General features: G+C 50.3%; 1 protein-coding gene across 2 annotated transcripts in view; it reads left to right on the top strand.

Moving 5' to 3' along the window:
* Window positions 1-16,129, top strand: part of RBM19 (RNA binding motif protein 19) — a 51,430-nt gene that overhangs the window by 7,727 nt on the left and 27,574 nt on the right. For both annotated transcript variants that reach the window (XM_064392235.1, XM_064392236.1), the window contains exons 13-21: window positions 436-532; window positions 965-1,075; window positions 1,432-1,632; window positions 2,280-2,397; window positions 2,628-2,767; window positions 3,725-3,785; window positions 5,020-5,099; window positions 5,505-5,560; window positions 6,845-6,961. In XM_064392235.1, the coding sequence (XP_064248305.1) occupies window positions 436-532; window positions 965-1,075; window positions 1,432-1,632; window positions 2,280-2,397; window positions 2,628-2,767; window positions 3,725-3,785; window positions 5,020-5,099; window positions 5,505-5,560; window positions 6,845-6,961 (981 nt within the window). The remainder of the gene's footprint in view (window positions 1-435; window positions 533-964; window positions 1,076-1,431; window positions 1,633-2,279; window positions 2,398-2,627; window positions 2,768-3,724; window positions 3,786-5,019; window positions 5,100-5,504; window positions 5,561-6,844; window positions 6,962-16,129) is intronic.

Raw genomic sequence — 16,129 nt, 5'->3', positions numbered from 1 at the left:
GAGTCTTTCAGATCAGTTGGGCCTTGCTCCTCTGCTTGGCCTCCTGTAATTCTAAAGCTTGCAGAGGCTTTTTCTTGCTGTGTGACAAATGAAAGAAGTGATTGATGCTTTCTGTGTTAAAAGGAATTGCAAGCAAGGGGTTTGCATGGTTTGGGAAAGCAGTTGGAAAGGTGTGTTGCTCTGAGCCAGTGCCTGAACTTCAGCTGCAGAGCTGTGGGCAGTGAGGTCTGGGGAGCAGAGCTCAGCTGCCTGCACTGCTTCCCGTTTGCTCTCCAGTCACATCTCCTCATCCTGTCCCTTCTCTAGGGATCTTCCACCCTTCTTTCCCTCTCCCTTCACCCTGCCTGCTTGTGGTGGTGCTCAGAGCTGCTTTTTCCCAGGATTATCGGCTGGGGGGGGCCCATGACTGACCCTGGCTGTGTTTTCTCTTGCCAGCTCCCACAACTGGAACGCGCTGTTCGTGGGGACAAACGCTGTGGCTGATGCCATGGCCCACAAGTACAATGCTGCCAAAAGCCAAGTGCTGGATGCTGTGAGTTGGGTTGTGGTGGATCAGCTGGGGTGGGACATCACTTTCCTGCCTGTTTCTTTGTGGCCTGGGCCTTCGTGGTCTTGCACAGGAAAAGCTTTCACACATCCATGGGCACCACAGGCTGAGGCTGTGGTGCTGTAGCAGCTCTGTGGGGTCTGAGCCTATTGATCCCTTGGTCCCCAGCCTTCCTTCCCACTCTGCTTTCCTGTGGCTGAATTTTGCATTTCTGCATAACTAGAAGTTGGTGGGAATTTACACGTGAAGCTCAGATCCTTCCTGGAAATTTCATTTTATTTTGGGACACGTTTGAATTCCAACAGCACAATTTCCAGCATCTCCAGAGGAGCTTGAGCATTTTACCCTCCAGCTGCCTGCCACATTCCCTTTGCATGTGCTTCTGAGAGCAGCAGGTGACTGAACTCTTGCCCACAGGAGAGCAAAGACAGCGTGGCAGTGAGAGTGGCTCTGGGAGAAACAGAGCTGGTCCAGGAAATCCGCCGGTTCCTCGTGGAAAACGGAGTCAGCCTGGATTCCTTCAGCCAGGTGAGAGGCTCAGCTGGAGGCACCAGTGGGGATCCACCTCTTCTAGTCCTGGTGTTCCCAGCTCTCTTGGAAATTGGTAATTAAATCCTCAATTTTGCAGGATTGAACCCTCCCTGATGAGTTGGGAGATGTATCCATTTCAAAATCAGCAGCGCTTGGGATGTGTGAAATCCATGAGATGTGGATTTTCCAGGGAGTGTTTCCTAAATGCCTGTCAGTCCTTTTGGATCTGGCACAGGAGTGACACAGAGAGAGGGAGAGCACAGCCTTGGAGATCCAAAGTCTCCAGTTAGAAAATTGCTGGATTTGCTCTCTCCCATCCCATATTGTCTCTCTTTCCCTGCTGGCTGTGTCAGGCTGCTGGTGAGAGGAGCAAGACCGTGATCCTGGTGAAGAACCTGCCGGCCGGCACGAGCGCGCTGGAGCTGGAGGAGCTCTTTGGCCAGCACGGGGGCCTGGGCCGGGTGCTGCTGCCCGAGGGAGGCATCACAGCCATCGTGGAGTTCCTGGAGCCCACAGAGGCCAAGCTAGCCTTCACCAGGCTGGCCTACTCCAAGGTGGGGGCACTGCCTGGGGAGGGGGGGTTTTGGTGAGTTGGGAAGCTGCAGGAGGGCTCTCTGAGCGTGGGGGGCACAGGGGTGTGGGAAGGCTGTTATCCCTGAGGCACTGATGCTCCAAGCTGTGCCCTTTGGATTTAGGGAGGTGCCTGGTACAGCAGAGCAGGGCTCAGCCTGCAGAGGATGCTGGAGAAGGGGGCTGTGACACAGCTGGAGGGTTTCTTTTCCATTTCACAATCCAGGAGTGACCCATGGCAGGCTCTGATCCTGTAAGGCTGGATCCTCTTGTGACAGAGAGTTTAGACTGAAGTCTGGTAAGGCTGGATCCTTTTGTGACAGTTTAGGCTCTGGTCCTGTAAGGCTGGATCCTCTTGTGACAGAGAGTTTAGACTGAAGTCTGGTAAGGCTGGATCCTTTTGTGACAGTTTAGGCTCTGGTCCTGTAAGGCTGGATCCTTTTGTGACAGTTTAGGCTCTGGTCCTGTAAGGCTGGATCCTTTCGTGACAGTTTAGCCACTTGCAGAGGTTACTCAGCTTTTTCACTGCTGTTTCCCATTACAGAACAAGGTGAAAATGAAGCTGAGAGCAGAGTTTTTCCTTCAGGCCTTGCCCTTCACTCCTCATTTCTCTCCTGTCTTCCCTTCACAGTTTCATTCTGTGCCCTTGTATCTGGAGTGGGCTCCAGTGGGGGTTTTCCTCAGCCCAACCCCTCAGAAAAAAAAAGCTGGGGCTCCAGGAAAGGAGGATGGAGCAGGGCTGGTAGCAGGTAAGAACTCTGGCTGGCTTGCTGGGGGTCTCTGTTTTCCTCTGCTGTTGTGTCAAGCCACAGGATGTGTTTTGTCTGGGTGACCTCCCACTGTGAGGGCTGATCTTCCCTCCCTAAATACACCACCTTTCTCCCCATCCCAGGGGCTCCCCCACAGTCTGAGTGGGCAACTCCCCCAAAATTTTGCTTTGTTGCATCTTACAAAGTTAGGTTTATTCTTCTTGGTTCAGGTGAAGCTATAAAAGACTCAGAGGAAGCAGCAGCACAGGAGGAAGAGGAGGAGGAAGAGGAAGAAGAAGAAAATACTCCTGGGTGTACCTTGTTCATCAAAAACCTGAACTTTGCCACCACAGAAGACACACTGAAGGAGGTGAGCAATAAGGACACAGTGCTTAAAGGATTTCAGCTGCAGCCAGTGTGATCTGGTGGGAGATGAGAGAGCACTGGGTTCTACTGGGACTGGGAACATCACTCCAGGTGTCAGTTAAGACAAATGCATCTGGAGCTGTTTTGGTGGGGTTTAATTCCACCTAGAGACAGGTGGAGGCAGTAGGAAATCTTCTAACATTCCTGATTTGCCATGTTTTCTGTAGTGTTCCTCCTTGGGACAGGCACTGCTTGGTGTGTGAGAGGCAGGGATTGAATAAATAAATGATGATTTCTGAGTGTGCTTTTCCTCTCAGCTTCTGCTGACAGTGTGCTGCCTTGTGCTGCTTCACCTTAATAAGCACTTGGGAGAGAGAATGGCATTCCTGAAGTTATGTGGGGTGCTGATACCAAAATAAGGAAAAGCAGCTGGGATTTCCATCTCTGGCACTTCTTGTAGCTGTGTAAAATGCCACATTCCATGGCCCAAGCACCCTGGACCTGTGAGACTGTGTGGAAATTCTGCTCCAGCTGTGGACAAATAAATACCCAGAGGAGGGCTGGGACTTGTCCCCTTTTCTTTTTCTGGCTTTACAAGGGGGTCAGATAACTAGTTTGCTACCCTCTAGCCCCCCATTTTTGGGAAGAGCTGTGTTCCAGGGACATCACAGGCAGCACCCACCCTTAAGGCCTGTACCTGCCTGAGGGCATCTTGTAATCCAGAGTGTTCCTCCAGAGCCACCTCAGATCTGCCCTTTGAGGGGCACTGGAGGGTTTCTGTCTTGGTCCCTTTCAAACTCTGTGTGTTTGTACAGAAATAATTTGATGGGGAAGGGCTCAGCTGCACTGCTGGCAGGTGTGTGCTGGGGGAGGTGGGCCTGTGTGGAAGAGGGCCACGTTGGCAGTTGAGTTGCAAGCCTGTGACAAAGGGAACTGAGTCACGTGTCCAAATTCCTTGCAGACGTTTTCCAAAGTGGGAGCCCTGAAGAGCTGCACAATATCCAAGAAGAAAGACAAAGCAGGTACTCTAGATGTTGCTGTTCAGTTCCTTCCCTCAGCTGAGCTGAGGGCTCAGGTGTGGCATTGCTTCAGCACTCATCTGGCTGAGCATTTGTGTTCCTGCTGGCAAAATCCTCAGTGCTTCCAGAAGTGTTCCCGTGGAAATGGCTGCGAGCAGCAGCCAAACCTTCCCCCAGGGTTCAGTCTAGAAGGTTAAACTCCATTGTGGGATTTGTGGAGATGTGGCCTTCTCTTGAGATCTTGAGATGGGAGAAGCCAAACTCCTTCAGGATCACAGAGGAGAGTGGGATGCAGGCTGACAGGAGCCAGTGCCCCGTGATGATTAAACCCTGCATTATCCTGCAAATGGCCAGATCCTCAAGGATGCCTGGCTGAGAGCTGTGCTGAGTGGGCTGGGTTTGCCTTCTCCCTGCCAGCCCTGAGCCCCCCAGGCTGCAGGGATGAGTGGCTGTGCCTGTTGTTGGCTGCTCTCCCTTCCCAAGGAGCTGGACTAAGGCAAGCCCTGGCTGGAGGGGCTGGGGCTTCTCTCTGGGAGCTGCACAGCTTTGTGGCATTTCCCCTTCACAGAGCTGCCTTGTCATGTGATATTTAAAAACTCAAATCTGCTGGGAAATAACGAAATAAAGTGAATTCTTCAGCACCAAGTGTGGGCTGATCTTGTAGCATCTGATCCCTTCTGGCACTGGGGGTCATCTCTACACTGTGCCACTGCTGAGGTTCTGAAATGAAAAACGAGGTGTTGTTTTCTCCCCTCATTATTAATTGTCCCTTAATGATGGCTGCTGTGTTAGGCAGCATGTTCCTCAGGGGTGTGGTGGGACTGCAGACCTTTGCTGTGCAGGGTTCCTTTGTTGTGGAAGTGGCAGCTGCCCACTCCAGCTTGTGGAATGTGTGTCTCCACAACAGGATCTCTTCCCCTGATTGGGACCAGCAGCTGCTTTGAAGTGTTTGGTTTAAGGAAGTTGCACTGAGATGATGCAAAGCAAAACGTTGGTTTTGTGTGTAACATGTTATCCCCTCTTTGCATCAGCACCAAAACCAGCTGGTCCAGAGCAAAGCCTTGCTCAAAAATCTCAGTCAGAGGTGCTCATGAGGTCAGCCATGACAGGCTGGCCCTTTTCATGGGATAGTAAGCTTTTGTCCCCCCAGTTTTGGCAATCAATGCTTGCTCCTGGTTTGTTTTTATATCTTGCATTGTCACTGCTTTCTTACCAAGTCCCCTTTCTCTCCTGGCAGGCACTTTGCTTTCCATGGGCTTTGGCTTTGTGGAGTACAAGAAGCCAGAGAGTGCCCAGAAGGCCCTGCGCCAGCTCCAGGTGAGCCTGAGCCTGCCACCCTGCACCTCTGTCCTGAGCCTTGCTTCAGCCTGGCACTTCAGACGTAGCTGGGGAGGTCAGGGCTGTGGACTGCACTGGACAGGTGGAGGAGCCTCTAAAATGGGCCAGGCTTTGGAGGGAAGAGGGTTTGCAAAAGGACAGACTGGTGGAAAAGTGTTTCTTTGTGCTGATCCAGTGTGGAAATCCCAGAAAATCTGCAAGGATTGAATTTTCATGAGTGTTCCTGTCATGTGCCCCTTGCAGGGGGCAGACCCAGATATCCCCTCACAGAACAAATACTGATTAAGGTTAATTTAGTGCTGCTTTGACTTCTAATTCTTCTATATATTTATTTCTCTTAATTATATCCCTTTTTTCCTGCTGTTTCTTTGTGTGCACTTGCAGGGCTGCACTGTGGATGGCCATAAGCTGGAAGTGAAGCTGTCAGAGAGAGCTGTCAGGTAGGGCTCACCTCTCCCCTCAGTAACATTTCAGCTGCAGTAATCCTTGGGAGCTTCTTCCCTTCTGCCCCAGCACCTGCATCCTGAGGGATGTGGCCAGAAGTGCTCCAGCTGTTGAAAACATCAGCCTTTGCTCTGCTTTACTGACTCAGTTTTGCTTGAAAGAAAACAAAAAAGAGGAATGAGCTGAAGTGGGGCCCCAAAAATGAGCCCAAAGTGAGAACCAGAGTTTTCTTCCCTGCTCAAGGAAAAATCCTCTGCTTTGGTGGCAGTTCAGGCAGCACTGTGAGTTCCCAGGGGTTTAAAAAGTTCTTGGAGAGAAATCTTTTTTTGGGTAATGAAGTCTTTTACCCGTTCATCTGAGAGAAGAGGAGCTTAAGAATAATATTCTGATCAAATCAAGACAAAACCAGGTTTCTTGCTCAAAATAAAAGTTTGGATTTAGCTCCTTTGGTGCGGGCAATCAGACACAGAGGAGATGGTTACTTTTGGGTGAATTTAATTAGAATTAGCCTCAGTTTTTAGGGATTCCTTCCTAGTTCTTACTCAGCACAGAAATTCTAACTGTAAAGTTGCAAATTAATCCAGTTACTCGAATGTTGGCACCTAAACAGTCCTTCAGACACTCTGGAAACCCTACTGGAAGTGATACCTGTTAAATGTCAAAATTTGTTTGAAAATCTGGTTCCTGGGGACCACAAGCACTCTGACAGCTCCCTGTGTCTGCACTTTGTATTTCAATTCTTTCATAAACCATTTTTATCCAGTTTGATTTTGAAAATCCCTTCAGCAGGTATCCAGGCCACAATGGGAAGTGCTTTGCTTTATGGAATAAGCTGCTGTCTTTTGTGTTAAGTAAATTCTGACCTTGCCCAAATGCAATACAATTCCAGAGGTTAAAAAAAAAAATTCTGTTACAAAATTTCATGTACTGTTTTATAAGCCAGGAATAATAAAAATCAAAACTAGCTTACATTAAGCTATTTTTAAAAAATATATTCATTAATGCATTCTCCTGACAATCAAAGGTAAGATTTGGTGACAAATGTGAGATGAGGACCTCAACTGGAGCAAGATGGGCTATTTCACTTTCAGATGCAGGATTTTAGGGTTTTTGGAATTTGATCCTTCTTGGTGTCCTGTGTGGCACTGCCACTGGCACAGCCCAAGATGCCAATGTGAGCTGGTGCCTCAATTTTCCACATTCCAGATCCTGAGGGAGCCACAGTTCAAAGGGGCTTTGCTGCTCCCTGCTCTTTACCTGCCCTTCCTGTTGCCTTGCAGGCCTGCTGTGAAATCAGCCCGGAAGAAACAGACTGCCAAGAAGCAGAAAACTTCCAAGATCCTGGTCAGAAACATCCCCTTCCAGGCCACTGTCAGGGAAATCAGGGAGCTCTTCAGGTAGGAATGTGCTTTGTTGGCTCTGTGGGTCACTCTGGGGTGGAGCTCCTGTGATTTTCACACAGGGTCTTTCTCACATTGGAAATATTGTGAATTTTCTCTTGTCTTTGTGGAAGAACACAAAGATTTTGGGATCACCTCTTTGTTCTGTGTGTCCTCAGCCTTTTGTGCTGTGATTTAAGCCTTGTTCCATCTTGAAAAATAAGTGGAATTTTGTAAAAGGAGAACCATCTTTGCTGCTCCCAGGACAAGAATGTTTTGCTCTCTGCTCCAGGCCGTGGTCCCTGCTCTGCTCTTGGTTTTCAGGAATTGCTGATTTTTCTGCCACAGGGTGCTGTGTTGGGAGGTGGCCTCTGTGGGCCTGTCCTAGCAGAACCTGGGTGATTCTGACACGTTTCTGGGGCATGTCTTTCCAAAGGGGAGGTCTGAGGTATTGCTTAACCCTTTAAAACCTGCTCAGGCCACGCAGTGCAACACCCCTGGCAGTGATTTGTTTGTGCTTCCCTGTGTTGATGGAATTGCACCTCCTTTATTTGTGTGAAGATGTGTTTCCTCTGGGGCTGGGAGGCTGTTCCCTTGCAGGCTGTGAGGAAAGCTCTGTGTTCCAGCACTCCTTTGGGATAAATTCCAGGGATTTCACTAAAGGCAAAGCATGCCTTGGCTTTTGGACAGGGGTGTGGTGATGGTCACAAGATGCCTCTAGAAGATGACAAGGTTTTTCTTGTGCAGCTCAGCTGCTTTTACTTCAGTTCTGCCCTGAGGGATTCAGGCAGAGCCCCTGGGCTGCCAGTGCCCATGCTGAGATTCCTCAGCACGTGGAGCTCTGCTAATTTAAATCCCAGCACTCCGAGCTACAGACGTGACCCTCGTAAAGCTGGAGCCAGCAAAGCTGGGACTAAGGTGAAGTTCAAGGCGCTGGGAGGGTTTGTACATCACAAGCACAGAGCCCGTGGGGGGTTTTTGGTGTGGGATTTTTCCCTCCTGTCTCGTCTAGCACCTCAGAGCTGTGGAGAGGAGGGGCAGGGGAGCAGCGGATTGATATTGCAGCTTGCAGCTGGTGACAGCTCTCAGAGCATCCCTTTCATTCACCTGGGCTGTTCAGAGCTGGGCTTTATCCTCAAAACAAAAACCTGCAGCTTGGGGGGACACATTCCTTTCACTCCTGCCATCCCTGCTGTCCTCTGGAGCAGCCCAAACCAGAGCAGTGCCCAGCACCTCGCCCTCCTGGATTGCTTTGTTTGTGCCCTTCAATCAGCTGCCTTTGCTCTGCATGTCGGAACCTGCCTTGGTTTGGCTTTTGTTAGGGATTTATTGGGAATGGCAGCCAGTCCTTTGGCAGTGGAAGGGCTGGCAGGGCTGCAGGGGGCACTCTTAGCCTGCCCAGGAAAGCCAGCCTGGGGACAGCAAGGGACAGCCAGCCTGGGGACCACCGGGCCACTCAGCCAGGCATCACCAGGCAGGGTGAGAGCCCCAGGCCCCAGGTTTTACAGGATGAGCATCTTCCCTATTGTTCCCCCTGCTCCAGAGTCCCCTTCCAGCCCTGCAGCAGGGAAAAAAAATAATTCCTAAATAAATAAATAATAAATTTTAAATAAATAAATATTAATTTAGGAATAAATATTAATTTATATGTGTGTGTATTATTTTGTGTACACACACATATTATATACATCCACACAGAATCTATATATATGTATGCATTACCCCAGAAAAATACATAGATTATGCCAATATTGTTTAAAAAATATCTATAACACATGATATTTGTGTAGCTATATTTATTTTTCCCCCAAAACAAATATTTCTCTGTTTTGAGCTTTGAAGGAACTCGGTGCCCCTTCTCAAATGGCCCCACAGGAGGTGTTGATGGCACTGGAACAGCAAACCCAGGGAGCTGGGTGTTCTGAAGAGTGGATTTTTCAAGCTGCTGTGCCTGCCCAGCTCTGGCAGTTCAGGGATCCCTGCCCTGCCTGGTTTTACACTTTTGGATCTTGTTTTTATGGATCCATCACTGACATTTCCAGCCTTGCCCTGTGTTCCTACAGCAGCCTGGAGGAGCTTCATCATTCTGGAATTTGGAGACAGCAGTTCTGTTTCCTGCATTGGAGAAAGGTGCTGCTTAATTAAGGTGTTTGGGGGAGTCAGGAGTGCTCTGATCAACACTCAGGTTCTCTGCCTGCACAATAATCCTCTTCCAGCAGTTCCACAAGGCTCAGGTGCTGCTCCTACCCAGCCCCATGGCTTTCTGGGGTGTGACACTGGTTCAGAGCATGTCCTGCCACGTTCTCCTGGAAGTTCTGCTCTCTCTTGCACCCTCAAGGGATTTATTTATCTTTTTTTTTAAGATAGGTGTTATCTTCTTCAGAGGGAGAACTGCTGTTCAATTACAGGGGCCGCTCTTGGGCGAGGTGTGAAGATTTAGCTTTTGTGGGTGTGTGTTTTTCACCCATTTTTGTTCTTGATTAGATCCTACTCTTCTCTTTACTACCTGGAAAAATAACAAAAGGTAAATGGTGCTTAGTTCTTTGCAAAGAGCCACAGTTAGGGGAGGAGAGACAAAGGGATTGCTATCCCATGAAGGCTGCTAATTTTTCCTACCAAATTGTGGGGCTTTTATGGCAAGACTTCTTTTTTTTCAAAAGGAACTCAAAACGTGGCAAGCTGAATTGGAGATCTGTGAAAGGCCACATTTTCACAGATTGGAGCCCTGGCAATTTCTGAAAATTGGGCTCCTTTAAGAATCTATCACATGAGATCCATGCAGCCTTCATTGGGAGTTCCAATTAACTCTTTGTTTCAGAGCATCCCCTTCCATCCTCCTTCCCTCTGGCTGCGCCAACTCCACGAAGATTGAAAATCAGGCTGTTTTACAAGTGGTTTATAACGTTTTGAGGAGATGGGGATTTCATTTTCCTCAAAAAGGGAATGATAAAATTTAGAAAACCACTTCTTAAAGGATTCCTGCCCAATCCAAGGCAAGCTGGGGGATGGACTCAGTCCAGGGTGTGCTTGGAGTGTGGCAGAGCTGCTGCTCATCCCACCAGAGGATGCAGTTCTCGGAGCTGTGTGTTTGGGGGATGAAGTTGTTTTTTCTTTTCTTTGCAGGGTATATCTGAGAACTTACCATTTTGGTTTTATCTTTGATTTCTCTGGAGTTTGCAGCAGTGGTTAGTTCCAGCCCTGCCCTGGCAGTTAGCTGAGGGAGATCAGGACTCAGTGTGGAAGGTGGTTTATCATCCCTCTGGCCATCCCTTGCCTGCACCTGCAGGAACTGCAGTCAAACACGTTGCACAAAGCTGTTAAATCACAAAATTATCATCAGTTGGGAGGCTGGACTCGAGTTTGACTAAAGAAGCAGTGAGCAGAAAAGCAATTGAAAGGTATTGCAGGGCAAAGAACAGGTTATCAGGTGCACTTATCTCCACAGCCTGGCTTTCCTGCAGAGAAAGTAACACTGCTTCTTGCAGAGACCTTTGGGGTGGGTGTCTCTTTTAATTTTAACTCCTTTGCTGACTATTTTCTTTGTCTTGACAAGACTTGGCATTTATTGCATCTGGCAAAGCAAATGTCTGGGCCTGATGAGGAGGAAAAAGGACTATTTCTTCTGATAAGGGGGGAAAAGTGAAGTGGGACAAGACTTGGGAGTCAGCCCCTTCTGGGAGAAGAAAAAAATTCTCTGCAGGGAGATGCAGTGGATAAACTGGCAGAGATATTTTTTTTAAGGCAGTCTTTATGAAGTTAATTTTATAAGATGATGCCTTTCACTTCTTCTGACCTATTATAATAAAGTGTAGTTACCAGAATGGGCTTTTCATTTCCCATTATAAAGGACACGGTGGGATAATGAATCCGTCTGCCAGACATGCTTGCTGTTCACACCTTTCTCCCAGTAATGGAGTCTACATGACTGGAGACAATTTCTCCTTCCCCTGTTGAAGATGTGGAAAATCTGTGCTGGTGAAAGACACAGGAGGAGAAAAAAATTGAGGAAAAACATGTGAGTTTGTTAAGCAAGTGCTGGGCAGAGTTAATTAGAGCATTCCATGCAAACAGAATGTCCAGTGCTGCCAGGACTGCTGGCTTTCACTTCTAAAACCTCAAATGTTGTGCTAGAAATGGCTCATAACTGATAGCTGCTGCTTCTTAGCTGCTTGAATTTTGTCCCCGTGCTGTCCCCCTGCAGGCGGTGGCCCAAGGGCTTGGGGACAGCTGCAGAAATCACTGGGAGCATCTCCCTGGGCTGTGAGGGGCTGCTGGGGTAGCACAGGGGCTGCAGGTGCTTTGGGAGAAGCCAGGAGGAGACATGTGAGGCAGGACAGAGCTGTGCTGTGGTGGGGTGGCAGAAGGAGCAGGCAGAGCAGGGGAATGAGTCCTGAGCTCCCCTGCAGTGCTGACACCTCTGCTTGTCACAGGGTGCTCTGCTTGCAAGAAGGGAGTGCTCAGAAATGAGTCTTGGAGAAGCAGAAAGCCCTGGAGAGGCAGTTGGGCACCTGCAGCCAGGACCGGGGCTTGGGTCCCACCTTGCTGCTTCCCCCGAGGGCTGGAAGGACTGTGGAATGTGCACCCTGCCTGGGGGCTCAGCTGGAAACCTGCCCCAAACAGGCTGGGAGCAGGGACTAGAAGGTGTCTCAGATGTGTACTGGCAGCTGGAAGGTGCCTCTGAGTTTGTGGTAGTGAGTGGGCCTCCACATCATGTTCTCATGTGGGGCCATGAGCTCTCCAAAGCCCTCCCAGGCCCCTGCTCCAGGCCAGCACGTGCCAGGACTCATCATCAGGGCTTGATGATGACACGTGTGGCTGTGCTCTGTGTTTCCAGCACAGGGCTGGATTGCCAAGCCTTGTTTTGGCCTGTCCTTTGGGATAACAACATTTTAGAGCTGCCTTCCCGTGGTGCAGCCCATGCTGGGAGCTCTGGGCCAGGAGCTTCAGGGAGCTGGCTCAGGGCTGGCACAGAGGCTGTGGTGCCTGTGTTCACCCTGCAGCTCCTCATTGCAGTGCAGGGGCTGTGCTGGGCTGCTCGGTGGCTGAGAGCAGCCTGGCTGCCTCTGGGGCTGCAGGATGCTCCTCTGGGCTGAGGCTTTCCCTCCTCTGTCCCTGTCACCTGTTGGCTGTGGGGTCCCACCCACGCTGCTTCGAGGTTCTCACAAGGATTACACCTTTGCATGTGTTGAGTTGGGTTTTTGGTTTTGGATAAAAGGAAATTGTCTGGTTGCTGGCTCCCTGTGTCCTGGCTGAGGGGCTCAGCCCCACTGTTGGCTGTCAGTCTGTCCGTGCTTTGCCAGGGGGACACAGGACATGTGGGGCTGTTGGAGTGGGTCCAGAGGAGGCCCCAGAGTTGATGGAGGGGCTGGAGCCAGGCTGGGAGATGCAGGAGAGAAGGTTCCAGTGAGACCTCAGAGCCCCCTAAAGGGTCTCCAGGAGAGCTGCAGAGGGATTTGGGATCAGGGATGGGGTGACAGAGCACAGGGAATGGCTGCCACTCCCAGAGGCAGGGATGGATGGGATACTGGGAAAGAATTCCCCCGTGAGGGTGGGTACCCTGGCACAGGCTGCCCCCTGAGGCACCCCGTGCCCTCTGCTCCTGCCCCCCGTGGGGCTGTGCCCTGGCTCTCCTGCACAGCTGATGCCAGGGGCATCCTTGCAGCCCTTGACCAGCCCTGATGTTCCCATGCCCAGGCTGCAGTGCCAGGGCATGCTGCACAGGAAAATACAGGGTGCAGGAGATTTTTGGGAAGCAGCTTGCAGGAATGTGCACCAGCCTCATGAGCTGCAGGTAGGATACAGGGATCTGCTGGGCTGCTGTATTTCTCTATTTCAAACAGCATAAATTAAACTCATTTTAGTTTTTACCTTCTCCTTGTGTGCTGGAAACCCAAACACAGCAGAATTGGGTTGATATTCAGAGCCCAGAAATGGAAGTGGCCACTTTAATTTGGCCACTCTCCAAAGCGAGCCATGGGGTGGGGGAGAGGGAAATGGGTTTGCAGTGCTGTTTTTCAGTTTGAATCATAAAGGTGTTTAACATAGATAAGGAAATGTTTAACTCTGTGTTATCTTAGCAAAGTTGCCTTAAAAGGTGGCTCTTCCCAAGAGCAGAAGGAAGATTTTCTTTTTCAGCACATCCCTTTCCTGGCTTTGAATATTCATTACATATTTTATTTTTATATTTATTTATTTTCCCCCCTGCTCTCCACATACTCCAGGTCCCTTTTCTGCCCACCCAAAACCTGGATTTGTCCTGTGCAAATGAAGGGAATTTCTGGGCTGCTTCCTCCTGACTCCTGCCACCTCTCTCCAGGGCATCCAGCCGAGCTTCCCCAGGGAACTTTAATTAGTTTTCCACACAAATTCCTCAGCTCAGCAGCGTGGAGGGGCTCGGGGAGGTGGAGTGAGCTGGGGAAGGGGCTGCTTTTGGAATGTCTTGTTCAGATGCCACTCTGGGGTTCTGCTTTGGGCTTTTTGCCATTTTTTCAGTGCAGAAAAATTTCAGATGTGGGCAGGTGGCTCTCCGTAGAGAGAAAACCAAAGCCTGCTTGTGCTGTCTCCTGGAAATAACCCACGCAGGGTTTTAGTGTTACAAGGTGTCTTTTTGTCTGAATTAACAAGAGTACATGTGTGTCTAACTAAGAAAGGAAAAACCTGGCATTTCTTTTTTTTTTTTTTTTTGCCTTATATTGTGACCAGTTCTTGTTCATTCTCAGAGTTGGCCCTTTGGGGCTGGCAGCTGGGGCACTGCACAATTTATAATGTTGAATTTCCACTGGACTAACTTTTGAGCTTGTGTCTCGGCCTTTCATCAAGGTACAGTCAAGATGATTATCTCCTTGCTCTTAAAATTCCTCTGTCTGTTGGATTTGTTAACTCCAGTTCTTTCCTGGTGATGTTGATCCATCCACCCCCCTGCCTTTCACTTGTGTGGGTATTTTTCAGTCTCACTTCACGAGAAGGTCCTGAACAAGCCTCTAATGAATCACAGCTTTCTCCTCACGATGACATCGTGTCCTTTATTTGCATCTCTGTTTGCATCATTATTTTTTTAACCTCATGCCTGCTGCAGCTTTTCTCCCTCTCCCAATCTGGGAGATTTTCAGCCTTGGGATGTGATTGCAATTAAAGCAGAGGCTCTCAGCTCCCCTGAGGCAGTGCCTGTGCCCAAGGCCTTTGAACTGTGCTGGCTTCTGCAGCTGCTGGCACCAGCAGCATCTCTGTCTGCCCGTTGTTTTTCCTGAAGAAATCAAGTTGAGGCAGATCAGGATGACCATCTGTCTTCTCACCTCTCTTTCCTCCTCCCCAGCAGTATCCTGAGCACTTCCAGGCATCTGGCAGAGGACAGGAGATCTTAAATTTGCTGCAGTTAAGTCCAGGGGGAAGCTGCTGAGCCTTGTCCCCTCATGAAGGTGCTGTTGTGGGACTGACCCTTACGAGGCATCCAGGGATTCAATCAGCAGCCCATGAAGATGGGATGGTTTTTCTGCCCATATTCCCATTTATTAGGTGCCAGGGAAGCTGGAAAACCACTTTTTGTTCTGCTGTCCATCAGTGGTCTGTGCACATCAGGCTTCCCCTCAGGGGTTGGCTCTGGGCCTTGCCCAGGGGTGTTTTGGACAGCCTTGGGTTTCCTTCAGCCCCTCTTTTTTGTTTTTTTTTCTCTCTTTTTTTGACATCTCTTTGTGAAACCTCACTTGGAGAAGCAGCAATGTTGACTTTTCCAAGCCCAGGAGTGCCAGTCTCAGCATCTCAGCAGGCTGGGGCTGCTCGCAAGCAGCACCACTGAGATTTGTGCCAAAACCCACCCTGCAAATCCCATTTCAGCTGTGCTCCATGGCCCTTCTCTGCTTCTCTTTAGCCCAGCTCTTGCTCTTCCCGCTCTGTGATGCCATGCCAGCAGCTGAGGGGTTAAAAGAGTCTGGGGGGCGAGGGGGTGGGGCTGAGGTGTTTCAGCTGCTCATTACTCACTGCCAGCTTCCCCCAAAATCATATTAATTTCACGCTGTCACGCAGGACTGCGCTGTCTCTGCCGGCAGCAGCCAGGAGGGTGACGGGGCTGGGGGGAGCGTGGCTGCCCCTCATCCCCACCATGGCTGCCTTTTTGGGAGCTCACTGGTGCCTCTTTCCTCACCCAGGTGCCCACCCAGGTGGGGCTGGGGGTGCTCACCTTGCGGGGGGCTGTGGGGAGCGCCGTGCGCTGCCTCCCGATGATCATTTTCCACCCCGCTGCTTGTGCAAAAACCCCATGAAATTGGGTCTGCTGCAGCAGGGAGGTCTGCAGGAGGGAAGGAGGGAGGGAGGGGAGCTGCCAGCCTGCCCTGCCCTACCTGTGCTCAGCAAGGATGCTGCTTCAAAGTTGCTTTTTAACCACTTGCCTCCCTTTTTTAATGCCAGCGAGCACAGCCCAGCTCTGCCTGTAAAGACTGAGCTGCCTTTGCCTCCTGTCTGATTTCTCCCCCTTTTCTGCTGTTTGCTCAGTGCACCTGCCAGAGCTGTCACCTCTGCAGGGACTTACTGCCATCAGCTGGGCCTCTGACAGCTCCCACACAAGCTCAGCCTTGCTGAGCCCATCCTGGCTGGAGCTCACTCTCCATGGCAGACATTCTGCTCTGTCCCTGCCTTTTGGATTGTTCTCACCCCTAGAGCCCATCTCACCTTTTTTCCAGGTGTGTGCTTGCATTTTTTTCGGTATGTTGTGGCAGGAAGGATGATCTCTTCCCCTCTTCTGTCATCATGGCCACGCTTCTTGGAGCTCTTGGCAGGGGGGGTGGGCTGGGTGATCTCCAACCCAAACCATCCAGGGATCCTGTGGAATCTCTGTCCTTCATCCTGCACTTCTGAGACAGGTGGAGAGCAGTGAGCTTTCCGTGAAATGGAGTGGGAACATCATCACTGAATCCCAGACTCCCTGTCCTGTCTTTTGGTGGCCTGTAAAGGCAAATCCCACTGTGCAAAGTGGTCTCTGAGCTTTGCTGTGGTCATGGCAGGTTGGCAAGGGGTGACCGAAGTCCTGGAGCAGGAGGAGAGCCACCATTGTAGCTTGGGCAGCAGCCACACCTCCAGTTTGGGGCAGAGGATGGGCAAATGGGACTGTTAGCAGTGAAGAGCCACCTCTGCTCCAGGGCTTTTCCAGCACAAGCAGAAAATGGGATGTTCTGTCTCTGGAGCGTGGTGGCTCCC

Source organism: Passer domesticus, chromosome 17, assembly GCF_036417665.1.
Source record: "Passer domesticus isolate bPasDom1 chromosome 17, bPasDom1.hap1, whole genome shotgun sequence".
NCBI classification, from domain to species: Eukaryota; Metazoa; Chordata; class Aves; order Passeriformes; family Passeridae; genus Passer; species Passer domesticus.
Note: the sequence above shows the minus strand (reverse complement) of the source record. Positions and strands in the feature narration are given on the sequence as shown.